This window comes from Ovis canadensis, chromosome 2 (genome assembly GCF_042477335.2).
Source record: "Ovis canadensis isolate MfBH-ARS-UI-01 breed Bighorn chromosome 2, ARS-UI_OviCan_v2, whole genome shotgun sequence".
Classification (NCBI taxonomy): Eukaryota; Metazoa; Chordata; class Mammalia; order Artiodactyla; family Bovidae; genus Ovis; species Ovis canadensis.
In genome coordinates, this window is record NC_091246.1 from 108,122,440 (window position 1) to 108,137,036 (window position 14,597).

The 14,597-nt window shown below is 46.7% G+C and overlaps 1 protein-coding gene across 1 annotated transcript in view; it reads right to left on the reverse strand.

Annotated features, from left to right (window-relative positions):
• The window catches only part of GALNTL6 (polypeptide N-acetylgalactosaminyltransferase like 6), a 1,485,023-nt gene that overhangs the window by 7,042 nt on the left and 1,463,384 nt on the right, over positions 1-14,597 (reverse strand). Inside the window, exon 11 of the mRNA XM_069576771.1 lies at positions 13,994-14,143. Within this exon, the coding sequence (XP_069432872.1) occupies positions 13,994-14,143 (150 nt within the window). The remainder of the gene's footprint in view (positions 1-13,993; positions 14,144-14,597) is intronic.

Genomic DNA, 14,597 nt, shown 5'->3' on the forward strand with positions numbered 1-14,597 from the left:
GTGTTTCATTGTACCACAACTTCTTTATCCATTCATTTGTTGGTGGACATCAAGGTAACAAATATTTATTAAGTGCCTTTTATTTTCTGGTGTGTGTGTGTCAGGAAGTAGGCATTGAAAGATAACTGAAGATGCCTCTCCTGGCATTAGAAATGGGAGAGACCAGTAGGTAAACAAGACATGTTTGGAGTAAAACTTGTCAGTGAGACTGTAGCTTTGAGGGGTTAGGATGAATAAAGAAGAATGCATGAGCAGAGAGATATGAACTAACAGGTCCATTTATAGGTTCAGTTTATTCAACAAAAATCTATAGGGCGCCTGCTGTTTGTCAGACACTATTTTAGATGGTTTGGATGTATCAATAAACTTTAAAAAATTTTTATTTATTCACTTGGCTGTGTTGCGTCTTAGTTGTGGGCTCCAGAGCACGTGGGCTCAGTAGTTGTATCACACAAGCTTAGTTGCTCCAAGGCATAGGGGATGATAGTTCCCCAACTAGGGATCAAACCTTTGTCCTCTGCAGTGGAAGGTGGGTTCTTAACCACTGGATCGCCAGGGAAGTCCCAATAAACTCAATAATATAAAGACTCCTGCCCTTCTGGAGCTTACATTTAGAGATGGGGTAGGGAGTGAGCAGCAGGGCACAGGCAATACACGATCAGCATACCATCACTTCACGGCAAATAGATGGGGAAAAAGTGGAAACGGTAGCAGATTTTATTTTCTTGGGCTCCAAAATTGCTGTGGAGGGTGACTGTGGCCACAAAATTAAAAGATGCTTGCTTCTTGGGAGAAAAGCTATGACAAACCTAGACAGCATATTAAAAAGCAGAGAAGACATCACTTTGACAACCCAAGTCTGTATAGTCAGTTCAGTTTAGTTCAGTCGCTCAGTCGTGTCTGACTCTTTGCGACCCCATAGACTGCAGCATGCCAGCCTCCCTGTCCATCGACAACTCCCAGAGTTTACTCAAACTCATGTCCATTGTGTCTGAGTAGCATCCAACCATCTCATCCTCTTGTTGTCCCCTTCTCCTTCTTTCCTAGCATCAGGGTCTTTTCAAATGAGTCAGTTCTTCGCATCAGGTGGCCAAAGTATTGGAGCTTCAGTTTCAGCCTCAGTCCTTCCAATGCATATTCAGAACTGATCTCCTTTAGGATGGACTGGTTGGATCTCCTTGCAGTCAAGGGATTCTCAAGAGTCTTCTCTAACACCACAGTTCAAAAGCATCAATTCTTAAGTGCTCAGCTTTCTTTATAGTCCAACTCTCATATCTACACATGACTACTGGAAAAACCATAGCTTTGACTATACAGACCTTTGTTTGCAAAGTAATGTCTCTGCTTTTTAATATGCTGTCTAGTTTGGTCATAACTTTCCTTCCAAGGAGTAAGTGTCTTTTAATTTCATGGCTGCAGTCGCCATCTGCAGTGATTTTAAAGCTATGGTTTTTCCAGTAGTCATGTCCGGTTGTGACCGTACATGGCCATAAAGAAGGCTGAGTGCCAAAGAATTGATGCTTTCAAATTGGAGTCCTCGAGAAGACTCTTGAGAGTCCTTTGAACTCAAAAGAGATCAAATTAGTAAATCCTACAGAAAATCAACCCTGAATACTCATTGGAAGAACTGATGCTGAAACTAAAACTCCAATACTTGGGCCACCTGATGTGAAGAGCTGACTTATTGGAAAAGACCCTGAAGCTGGGAAAGATTGAGGGCAGGAGGAGAAGGGGATGACAGAGCATGAGATGGTTAGGAGGCATCGCCAACTCAATGGACATGGGTTTGAGCAAACTCAGAGAGATAGTGAAGGACAGGGAAGCTTGGCATGCTGCAGTCCATGAGATCTCAAAGAGCTGGACATGACTTAGTGACTGAATAACAACAAGAATGATATGCAAAATGTGTAGCTTGTTGAAAGGTGCCAAGGGAGGGGCCAGTGTGCAAACTTAAACAGGGAGGTAAGGGTGAACCTCACCTGGAAGGTGATACTTGAGTAGGGGAAATTTGAAGAAGGTAAGGGAGTTGGCCATGAAGATATCTGGAGGCAGAGGTTTCAGGTAGGGGAACACCAAGTGCACAGGCCCTAAGCGGGAAGACCCTAAGTGTGGGTCAGAAGAACACGGGGAGGCTAGGGTGAGAGAGAGCGGTAGGAGACAGTCAGAGGCAATGGGAGGCTCTGTCTGTCACGTGGGGGGACCAGCAGGTCACTGGTGTGGCTGAAGCACAGACAGCAAGCAGAGAATTCCTGAGGATGGGCTCATTCTACACCAGGAAGGCACTGGGGTGCAATGTTAAGGCCTGGGTTTTTAAGCAAGTAGTTGTGCTGCCTGGGAAGCCCACACCTCACATGGACAGCAAATGTGTTTGTAAGAGATAAAAGCTTCATGTCCTCTTATTTCTAATATGGATGGGAGAGAAAGGGGGCTCAGGATTATGAATCTGATTTTAATCCTAGTTTTATCTCTGACAATAATCTTTGATGATCGTTTCATTCGGCAGTGATTTCAGTTTTCTGTCTGCAAAATGAATGGAGTGGGAGGAGGAGGGAGGGATGAGAGAAGGGGTAAAAATTATCCGCCTTCCCACCTCCTAAGGTTGTGGAGAAGAACCAGGTTGATATATGATGGCTTTTGAGTTCTGGAAGAACTCTGGAGAATGCAAATAACACCCTGGTAGGCAGAAAGGCGGAGAAGGCAAAGGCACCCCACTCCAGTACTCTTGCCTGGAAAATCCCAGGGATGGAGGAACCTGGTAGGCTGTAGTCCATGGGGTTGCTAAGAGTAGGACATGACTGAGCGACTTCACTTTCAGTTTTCACTTTCATGCATTGGAGAAGAAAATGGCAACCCACTCCAGTGTTCTTGCCTGGAGAATCCCAGGGGCAGGAGAGCCTAGTGGGCTGCCGTCTATGGGGTCGCACAGAGTTGGACACGACTCAAGCGGCTTAGCAGCGGCAGCGGCAGCAGGCAGAAAGGGGATAGTGCAGTTTTATTGCCTCTCCTTTCCCATTTCTTCTGTGACAGGTACAGTTCCTCACAGGAGGAGAAAACTGGCCTTCCTGCATCAGTGGGTAATTTGGCCAATCAGAAATCATGCTTCTTCCACCCCGACCGACCGAGGCCTCCATGGGTGCACTGAGGCGGTGCTGGCAGCCCCACCGTCCACTCCATTGTTGGTTTCTGGGCTACAAGTAAGTGATGGGCGTGCATGTACCCTCAATTCTAGGAGCAGCCAGAATCCTTACAGAACCAGTTGTGGTTTGTTGGAGCTCTGCTCTTCACACCATTCACACTCTTCCCTGTCTCTTGGCTGAATTTTTAGCGTAGTCCCAAGGTCTTGGACACAAGGTCCTGCCTCTGGCCTTAGAGGGCATCATCTCCCGCCACACTTCACCTGGTTGCTACATGCTTCCGGCAAACAAAGCTCTTCCTCACCAGAGGGCCTTTGTACAAGCTGATCCCTATATCTGGGATTTTTAAAAAAACTTTTACTTTAGAGTGTATTAGGGTATATGGCTTCTCTGGTGCTTCAGATGGTAAAGAATCTGCCTACAGTGTGGGAGTCCCAGGTTCCATCTCTGGGTCGGGATGGAGAAAGGAAGGGCAATCCACTCCAGTTTTCTTGCCTGGGAAATCTCCAGATGGAGGAGACTGGCAGGTTACAATCAATGGGGTTGCAGAGTCGGACACGAATGAACAACAAACACTATAGTCGCTTTGATTTCCCTGGCGGCTCGGTTGGTAAAGAATCTGCCTGCCAGTGCAGCAGATGCGGGTTTGCTCACTGGGTCGGGAAGATCCCCTGGAGGAGGGCATGGCAACCCACTCCAGTACTCTTGCCTGGAGAATCCCATGGACAGAGGGGCCTGGAAGGCTACAGTCCATGGGGTCACAAAGAGTCAGATACGACTTAGCAGCTGAACAGCAGCAATAGCAACATAGTTGATTTACAATGTTGTGTTCGTTTCAGGGGCACAGCAACATGACTCAGTTATACAGGTACACATATCCATTCTTTTTCAGATGCTTCTCTTCACTTACCTAAATCCTGTTTCCCTTTCAGGTCTCTATTTATAGGGTAGTGTGTCCGAGCAGCCTTGTCTGCCTCTCTGACCTAGGATGAGCCTCATGTGGTGTTACCATATTATCCTGTACACTTAATATATTCAATTAAAAAATTTGTCAGCTTCCCTATTAGACTGAAAACTCCGAGAGTAGAGAAAACCCATCTGTTCCTGATCTTGTTTCCATCTGACCATAGCTGTTTATCTCCCTTCCGTAAACCTGCCGGGAGTCACGTCAACGTCATAACAGCTGCTCTTTGTCGAGTATGTATTTATGTGTTGGGCTTCCATAGTGCTCAATGTTCTCCTCAGATTTTCTCACTTTATCTACTTCAACCGCATAAGCAACCTAAAGAGAGAATGAATGTGGACAACCAGGAAGCCAGGTGCATTTACTTAGGCACCTACTATGTGCCAAACAGTGTTTAAGGTACTGAGGATTCTGTACAAAAGAAAGCAGATAAAGCCCTGATCTTGCGGAGTCTGCATTCTAATATTTGGGGACAGCTACACAGCTGCAATAGAACAGGAAGATGGCTAGACAGCCTGTCTTCTCCCGGAGGCAAAGCTACTGGGAGAGTGAAAGTCAAATCGGAAGAGAGATTTCTGGGCATGTGGCACAGGGGTAAAGAAGCTGCCTGCCAATGCCGGAAACATGAGAGACGCGGGTTCGATCCCTGGGTTGGGAAGATCCCCTGGAGGAGGGCATGGTAACCCACTCCAGTGTTGTTGCCTGGAGAATCCCCACGGACAGAGGAGTTAGACACAGCTGAAACAACATAGCACACGCGCGCAGGAGAGTGAGAGCTAACACTCATGAAGTGTCGCATTCTAGGGGTATTGACATTTTATTTCATTATCACAATAACTTTGTTTTCTAAAAAAATTTTTTGGCTGCATCGAGTCTTAGTTTTGGTGGGCAGGCTTAATTGCCCCTCAACATGTGGGATCTTAGCTTCCTGACCAGGGATCAAACCTGTGTCCCCTGCATTGGTGTGCAGATTCTTAACCCCTGGACCACCAGGGAAACCCCCATGATAATCTTCTGAGGCCGATACTGTCATTATTGCCTTTTGATAATGAGGAAACAAGTTTCCCAAGATCCCAGAGGCAAAACTGCTGCAGATGGTCCCAGGGGGGACTCCCACCCTGGGTCCCCCAGGGCCTCTGCCTGCCCTGCCCCCTCTCAGCTGAGCCAGCCAGCAGTCCGGCCCCAGACCCACACCTGTCCCCAGGGAAGAGCTGTCCCCGTTAGCAAATGCTGATCTCACACGCGCATAGTTCCAGTTACCAAGGTCCTTTCAAGTTTGACAGTCTTGATATTGGCCAGCATTCCCTTCAGCCGGTCTTTGTCCACACGTTAGAGCCCGAGATAGAAACCGTGATGAAACCTTTCTACTGGTGACCAGAGGTGGCAGCTGAATGTATTCAGTAGAATGGTAACCAGCAGGGATGTGGCTAAGGTATCCAGGTGTGGAAGAAGTTAAAAGGACGTGACCTCTAAGTGATGTCACAAGTTCAGCCAGGTTAAACATATGGAATAAAAACAGAATGGGAAGGTTACCCTGGTGAAAATGTAGTTTCATGGCAGCGGTGAAGGCGTTTCCCTCCCTCATCTTTGACTCATCAATTTGAACAGAGGATCCCAGCTTCTCAGGGCATAACACTTATGTCTCTGTTATCTTCAGGGTATAGGATATGATATAGACATTGTGTATCTGGTTTTCAGCACGACATTTGAAAATCCTCCTTTTTTCTCCTGTGGGTCTCTAGCTGGAGAAATGTGGGCTAGAAGGTGATTCGCTGTTAGGCGAGCTTGTATCTGGTTGAATGACTACTCGCTGTGGATCAGCATCAGCTCTATTATGTAATGGGAGGCTCGGTTCTGGGCCTTGTTCACTGGGATCAGGGCCTTGCATGAGGGCCTGCATGCCCACTGATCTGCTCTAATTCATGGCTGGAATAAAACTAGTTCACCTTTTGATAAGTTGGGCCAAAGTCCAGGCTGGGGTAAATCTGGCGAGGGAGAACTTAACAGAAACCAGTGGATGTGGATGGCTACACAGGTATGGAAGGGGTGCCATACAGGTGTAAGACGTCTGTGTAGCAGAGCGAACGTGGCCTTTTAAATACTGAAAACTCATTAAGAAGCCAAGTATGTGAAGTGAAGGCAGAAAACCAATCAGCTTGAGCTAATTTAACATATTTCTCACAACAAAAAGGCACGAGACAGGACTTCCCTGGTAGTCCAGTGGCTAAGACTGTGAGCTCCCAATGCCGGGGGCCTGGGGTTCAATCCCTGGTCAGGGAACTAGATCCCATATGCTGCAGCTAAAAGTTCACCTGCCACAGCTGAAAGGTCCTGAATGCCCCAGCTAAGTGACCTGGCGCAGCCAAATAAAGAAATAAATGATTTTTTTAAAATTCCCAACAAAAGGGTGCTAGAAACTCATTCTAGTCCTTGGTTAAACATGCCTAGGATACTGTGTTCCATTCTGGGCATCACGCCAACCTCTAGGACCATCTGGAGTGTGTTAAGAATCAGTGTCCAGGAGGCTGAGGTGGGCCCATTGAAGTCATCTCAAGAACAGTGGCAGGAAATTGGGCCATTTAATTGGAAGTAAGGAGTAAAGGTCAGACAAGCTTTGTTTAAGTATTTGGAATCTGTCTTGATCAAAATGGATTAAATTTGATCTGTGTGGTACCAAAAGCTTCACAGATGGCTCAGTGGTAAAGAATCTACCAGCAGTTCAGGAGCCACTGGAGATGTGGGTTTGATCCCTGAATCGGGAAGATCCCCTGGAGAAGGAAATGGCAACCTACTTGCCATTTTTTTCAGTATGAAAAATTCCACCAACAGAGAAGCCTGGCAGGATATAGTCCATGGGGTCACGAGGAGTCAGGCACAACTGAGGGACAGAGCATGCATGCACCCCAGAGGCCTTGGAGCTTTGTAATACTTGGGACTATGCAGAAATGATTGGGATGACTGGGGGTAGCCTGACTGTCTAAATATGACCACAAGTCCAGAACTCTGTAGTGGGGCTTCGTTTATCAGAACCAGAGTCAAATTCCATGCCTTTTAATTAAACACTTCATTGCCTCATTTTGGGCTCTAAATCAATACATAACCGGAATAATTTAAAAATAACAAGCTGTGGCCGTCCATCTGGCATCTTTGTGGGCCAGAAGGAGTTTATGGGCTAAGCGGCCAAAGCTCTGGCCTGTATCATAGGGTCCCATAGTCAGATGCAGATACATGCCAAGAATTCCACCCACTCACTTTTTAAAGTAATGTGACTGTTTCAGTGTTATCAGTTTAGCCTGACATGTACCTTTTAAATTAATCTGTATTTTCTAATTTGATGATTTTTAAAAAACATTTAAATTTATTTGGCTGTACCAGGTGTTGGCATCACTGGTTGGATAGCATCACCAACTCAATGGACTTGGACTTGGGCAAACTTTGGGAGATAGTGAAGGACAGGGAGGCTTGGCGTGCTGTAGTCCATGGGGTCACAAAGAGTCAGACATGACTTAGTGATTGAACAACCAAGTCTTTGTTGCAGTATGCAGAATCTTAGTTGCTGCCATGTGGGATCTAGTTTCCTGACTAGGAATCGAACTTAAGCCCCCTGCATTGGGAGTGCAGAGTCTTAGCCATTGGACCACCAGGGAAGTTCCCTGTTGATGTTATCTTTAAGCCCTTTCTTGTGGAAGTTAAACCGTATGAATGCCTCCAGAGAGCAACTCAGAAACGTGATGTGCCGGGGGCCAGTGTGAGGAATCCCACCCGTGACAAGGTCATGAGGAAGGAAGCCTGACAAAACGCAAGGATGTGATCAGGCTTCAGGGGTTCCCCCTGGAATTTCCTGAGCATGTACCCCAAAAACCAAAAAATCTGCCGGCTTTTGTGCTCTGCTTGTCTGATATTCTCTGGAAAAAGTCAAATCAGGGCTTTAGTCTTCTGCATTTGAAAGGGATGTTTCAGTTAAACCCCTCTGATAGCTCTCTAGCTTGCCTAACAGGTTCCCCTGGACCTCTTACAGCTTGTGAATTGCTTACAGCCCCCCAACTGCGAGAGGCACAAAGCTTAAAAGCATCTTAAAGATACAGAGCCTTTTCTAAAGAGCTAAAAATCATATTGGTAGAGGGTTTTCACTGCTGACTCAATGACTGCTGCCAGGCCTCCATATTCTTTATCTTTTAGGCACCTGGGAGGATGTTAATCAATGTAAACAGGATATGGAAAAAGATATATAATAGTTTTGATGTTAGCAACACTAGACTTTTGAGTTAATTACTTTTCTCTTTGTTATATATCACTGCACTCCTCTTGTGTCCTTGCTATGTAAGAATGTAACTTTATTTAGTGCTTTCTGAGAGTGGCACCAGACTTTGGGAAGAACAACACAAATAAGTCTTCTGGTTGACAAACCCTTATCAGAAAGAAGGCTGTAAAATGTTAATTGGCCCTTTTGGCTGGAAGATGATGTAAATTACCTAAGACTTGTGTATACAACTAGGTATGCAGAGAGAAAAGCCTGGTTTTGATAAGAATCTGGGCTGCTAACACTGCATAACTTTGTGTTACCCATTGATCTCCATGTTTTATCAAAAGTATAAAAAGCCTTCTGAACAATAATGGATGGACCAGTTTCTCGGACTAGTCTCTCGGCCTAGTTTCTTGGGAATCTGGCTCCCCCTGTGTGTCTCTCTCTCTCTTTTTCTCCCTCTCCCTCCCTCTCCTCTTTACTCTAATTTCAGGCTGAATTCCCATCTGGAGCGGGGTGGCTCACCACGTTTACTTACTTGCCCTGGCTTTTAAGACCCGCGCGAAAGGGAGCCTAAGGCAGGGCACCCTTCAGTATTCAAGTGGGCGCCGGTGGCCTAACATAGATGGTGCAAGCTCCTTGTCTGGAACTTTATTGGCCTTCCCCGTAAGCCGAGTTATTCAGCCTTCTTTCTCCACTTAATTTTCCTACTACACTATTTCTCCCTGATCTAATCTTATATTCTTCTATTAACAAACAAATAAGTTTTCCTTGCCTACGCCGTCCATGCTTCGAATTTCCCTGGATCCACCAGGGCTGGACCCTGGCAGTGATGCACACTTTTCACTGTTGGACTTTGGGGAAGCCGTGATAGTGGTTCTGAGACCACAAGATGCGTTACGTTGTATCCAGCGCAGCTTGGGGTTCACAAAGGACAGGGTCGGATCAGTAACTGAGCCCATTCAACGAAAGCTTATTTAGGATTGTCAGTGTAGTAGGTGGGGCTTCCCAGGTGGCGCTAGTTGTAAAGAACCTCTCTGCCAATGCAGGTGACATAAGAGATGTGGGTTCGATCCCTGGGTGGGTAAGATACCCTGGAGGTGGGCATAGCAACCCACTCCAGTATTCTTGCCTGGAAAATCCCATGGTCAGAGGAAGCTGATGGGCTACAGTCCATAGGGTCGCAAAGAGTTGGATGCGACTGAAATGACTTAGCCTGCAAGCATGTAGTAGGTATTAGGCAGGCTATACAGAAATCAAAGAAAAAGTTCCTGCCCTTGTGTGGTTAACTCCTGTAAGGGGAGACTAGCTGTGAATCACACATGCTCTAAGTACAAAGAAAGGAACAGAATGGGATAGGAATACACGCAGGGGGCAATTCCAGCTGAAGTAGGAGGGTAAGGAAAGTAGCTGAAGGCTGGCACGAGAAAAGTGATTCTCCATCTGGCTGCCCCATCAGAACCTTTTAGGCCTGCCCTTCTAGATCATCAGTCTGTCCTTATGCCAACAACAGACTACACTAATAAGTGCATTTCTTATAACGTCTGATACTTGCTCTTTTTCTTCTTCAGGGTTTTCTTGGCTATTCTTGACCCTTTCATTTTCATGTAAATTCCAGACTCTGCTCATCAGTGTCCACAAATAAACCTGCTGGGATTTGAATGGTTTTGCATGAAATGTAAACACCTGGCTAAGAACAGCTATCTTCACAATATTGCCCTACTAGCCTTTTTTTTTTTTTCAGGTAATTTTACTTTCATTAATATCTTGGTTGAATTTTTGTACGTGCGAGCTGACTCTCATTTGACTCTTTGTAACCCTATGGACTATAGCCCGTCAGACTCCTCCACCCATGGGATTCTCCAGACAAGATCACTGAAGTGGGTTGCTATGCCCTCCTCCAGGGTTGTTCCCAGGGATTGAACTCAGGTCTCCTTAATTGCAGGCAGATTCTTTACTGTTTGAGCCACTAGGGATGCCCCCAGTTTCCAAAGGGAAGCTGAAACATTTCGCCACTAACAGTGATGCTGTGGGGTTTTGGTTCATGTTAAATTGTTAGTTTCTATCAGTTTACTTTCTGTATGGCTAAGACTTACTGGTCAGAGGGTTAAAAACGTGAGGATTCATAAACAGGCCAGGTATATAAGGTCCCTTGACTTATGACAAAGGCACCACTTCCCTGCAGTGGGAATTTTTATTTTTTATTTTAGTAAATTATGATTGATAATTGGCTATAAATATGAAACAAATAATCAACCCCCTCTTACACTGTACACAAAAACTATTCAGGGAATATATACCACAATGCAGAAGATTAAACCACAAAGCTGCCAAAGATGGCTTAGAGCACTGGCTTCAGGTGTTTGGTGTGGACAAACATTTCCTAAACAGGACACAGAAGACACTAATCATGAAGAACAGCTCTTCACCAGGGAGGGAGGAAAGGCTAGATACTGACTGCAGTAAGATATTTACAAATATCCAACAAAGCACTATACCTAGATACACCAGAAATGCTTCCAAATCTGTTAACAACAAGAAAAATTCCAGACAACCCATGTTAAAACATGGTCAACAGACTTGAACAGGTTCTTCGCAAAGAAGATATCCCAAAAGATATCCCTGTGTGTGATCTCATTCTATAACCACAGAACTGAGAAAGGAAAAGAAAAAGAAACCGATGTGCTGTGTGTTGTTGGCAAGGATGGGTAGGGTAGGATTCTGACAGCGTTTGCCCACAGCTCTTCAGACCCCAGGACTTCGGTGCCTGCTGACCTGACCTCTGAAGCTGGCCACTGTCTCTCTCTCTCTGTAAGGCTGTTCTCTGGGCTCTAGAACGGCTCTGCCTGTAGGAGCTGTACCCCGCACAGAGGTGTCAGGAATGGACACCATACCCCCCAACCAAGAGTAGCCCTAGGCCAAGACCAGCTGCGCTGGTGTATGATATGCCCTCCCACTTGCCTCTGGTGTGTGTTCCAGACTATTTAAAGAGGTGTCTGGGACTTGACCTCCCCTGCTATGGATGGCAAGTGGTAAGGAACCCGCCTGCCAATGCAGAAGACGAAAGAGATGTGGGTTCAATCCTTGGGTCAGGAAGATCCCCTAGAGTAGGAAACGGCCACCCACACCAGTATTCTTGGCTGGAGAATCCCATGGACAGAGGCGCCCAATGGGCTGTAGTATGGGGTCGCAAAGAGTCACATGACTGGGCGACTTAGTAGGCACACATGCCCGCAGTGGCTCTTCCTTCATCACGTGCCCTGTACTGGCTCTCCTCCCTTTCATGTTTCATGTTTCACTTCCCTGCCATGATTTTGGGGGACATCTCCCGAATAAACCACTGGCACCCAAATCCTCACTTCAGGGTCTACATCTGGGGAAACCCCAATGAAGATATGTGTTATAGTCCCATAAAAATGTTTCCTTGCAAGAAAAGGACACGGGAGGTGGCTCTTACTCTGCAAGGATAACAGGAGCTAATATTTCTTAGCATCGTTGTCATTGTTATTTAGGCATTCAGTCGTGTCCCACTCTTTGAGACTCATGGACTGTAGCTCACCAGGCTCCTCTGTCCCTGGAATTCTCCAGGCAAGAATACTGGAGTGGTTGTCATTCCCTTCTCCAGACAGAACCCGTGTCTCCTGCATTGGCAGGCAGATTCTTTACCACTGAACCACCAGGAAAGCTCCATTTCATGGCATAGATTGCTGTATATCAGGACTCACCACCATTCTCCATGTAAAATGTATACTTGTCCCCCTCTTGGGTGGAAATCTGATCATATACGGTCAGGAATCGTGCTGGAAATTTTCCACGGTTTATTTCACCAAACTGTTGTCTCTATTATATTGATGTGGAAGTTGAAAATTACACGTGAAATAGCTTATTCAAGATTACAGGGATTTCCCTGGTGGTCTGGTGGCTAAGACTGCAAGCTCCCAATGCAGGAGGCTTGGGTTCGATCTCTGGTCAGGGAACTAGATCCCAAATGCCACAACTCAGAGTTTGTAGCAACTAAGACCTGGTGCAGCAAAATTAAAAAAAAAAAAATCATCACATCACAGTTTTAGGATGAATTAGGATGTCATAGGCTTGACAAGCAACCGTGACGTTGACCAGATTGTGAAGCATCAGGATGAGAATTTGGGAGAAGGCACTTTATCTTCTCAGTGGGAAACCAAGTGCTGTATAAACCAGAGGAACGTAATGACCAGAGTTTGTGGGTACCCCTCTGACTCAGGATGGAAGGTGGGTCGGCGGAAAAGGTGGCCCTTTAGACAGTTGTTCCACTCATCCAGGGCTGAGATGCTGCTGCTGCTAAGTCGCTTCAGTCGTGTCCGACTCTGTGCGACCCCATAGACGGCAGCCCACCAGGATCCCCTGTCCCTGGGATTCTCCAGGCAAGAACACTGGAGTGGGTTGCCATTTCCTTCTCCAAGGGCTGAGATGGAGAGGTCTGAAATCAGGGTCTGCAGCCGCAGAAATGGCAGACAGGGTGGGGTCACAAGTCTTAGTGACCAACTAGACATAGGGGCTGAAGGGGAGGGAAAACAGCTTCTCCTTTCAGATGTCTTCGGAATGTGGGTGGTAATTGGAGTGTTCTAATTGAAGGCGCTTCAGCGTCACTGTTCTTGTCGCAGGGCTCCCCCTGGTGGTGATAATAACCACAAACGGGGCTCACCCTGGGTGCCTGCTGTGGTGGGAGACACAAGGGAGCCTCCTTACAGGAGCCCCTCCTCTTCTCGTGGTGGCCGAGAGCCCCCTAAAGAGAAACTGACAGCTGGGTGAAGCGTCGGGGAGCGTGGTCCGGTTCTGAGATGGGTACATTTCTGGGCATGTTATGTTCAGCATGGAGACCACAGTGCATAATTCTGTATCATATACTTGAAAGTTGCGAAGAGACTGATTTTTTTTTTTATAATGTGGTTTTACTTATTTGTTTTTATTTGGCTGCATCTGATCTTAACTGCAGCACGCAGGCTCAGTGGCCCTGCCGCATGTGAGATCTTAGCTCCCCGACCAGGGATTGGAACTTCATTGAAGAGTTCCCTTCATTGCTAGGCGGGGTCTTGACCCCTGGGCCACCGGGGAAGTCTCAAGAGAGTAAATCTTAAATGTTCTCGTCACACACACACACACACACACACACACAAGACTGTAACTGTGCTCAGCGATGGATTTGTTAACTATACTTGTGCCGATTCGCTCTCAATTCATGCATATATCAAATTATTACGTTGTACACCTTGAACTTATAAAGTGTCCTGCATAAACTTGCTGTTCAGTTGCTCAGTCATGTCTCTTTGTGACCCCACAGACTGTAGCCCACCATGCCCTCCTCCAGGGGAATCTTCTCGACCCAGGGATCCAACCTGCGGCTCTTACAAGTCTCCTGCATTGGCAGGCGGGTTCTTTACCACCGTAAGTGAAGTCGCTTAGTCGTGTCCAACCCTTTGTGACCCCATGAACTGTAGCCCACCAGGATCCTCCATCCATGGGATTTTCCAGGCAAGAGTACTGGAGTGGGTTGCCATTTCCTTCTCAAGCGGCAATTTAAATCAAAGCAATGTGTTAAACAAGACAAACCTTTGCATTAGAGAACCCCAAGCCGAGTAGTGAGGCACGCCCTACCCACAGGACTACGGCCCTTACCTTCCGATGGCCCCAGAGCTGGTTCCCCTTCATGCCGTGACAGTCGTACAGAGTGACGGGGCTGCTGTGGGACACGGCGTCGAAGCAGAACTTCCGAGTGTGCAGGGGCTCGCCTGGCCGGATATCCTCTCTCCAGCCGAAGGTGAAGAGCTGGTGGAGTGACAACAGCAGAAAAGCAACGGTAAGTGTAGCTCGGAGAGATTCGCAAGCGGGGAGAAGCATGCCTTTCAGCAGGGAAGACCTCCTGGCTCCTGTTTTACAGGAAAATAGCTTGGTGTGGGGGTGACAGAGGCGTTGAGAAAGCCAGATCCTTGCGCTCGGTGGCTGCACAGGGAGCACCGTTGGCCCAGGCTGGCCAACAAAACAACTTTCCAGTTAGAGAGAGAGACACAGAGGGACAGAAGGAGGGGAGAAGCTATTTAATGATGCTCTTTATCAGTCTTTTCTGTCAAAATTTTTTTGTTTGTACCAGGTCTTGGTTATAGCATGTTAACTCTTAGTTGCTACAAGCAGGATCTACTTCCCTGACCAGGGTCCCCTGCACTGGGATCATGGAGTCCTAACCACTGGACCACCAGGGACATCCTTTTACATTCCTCATTTA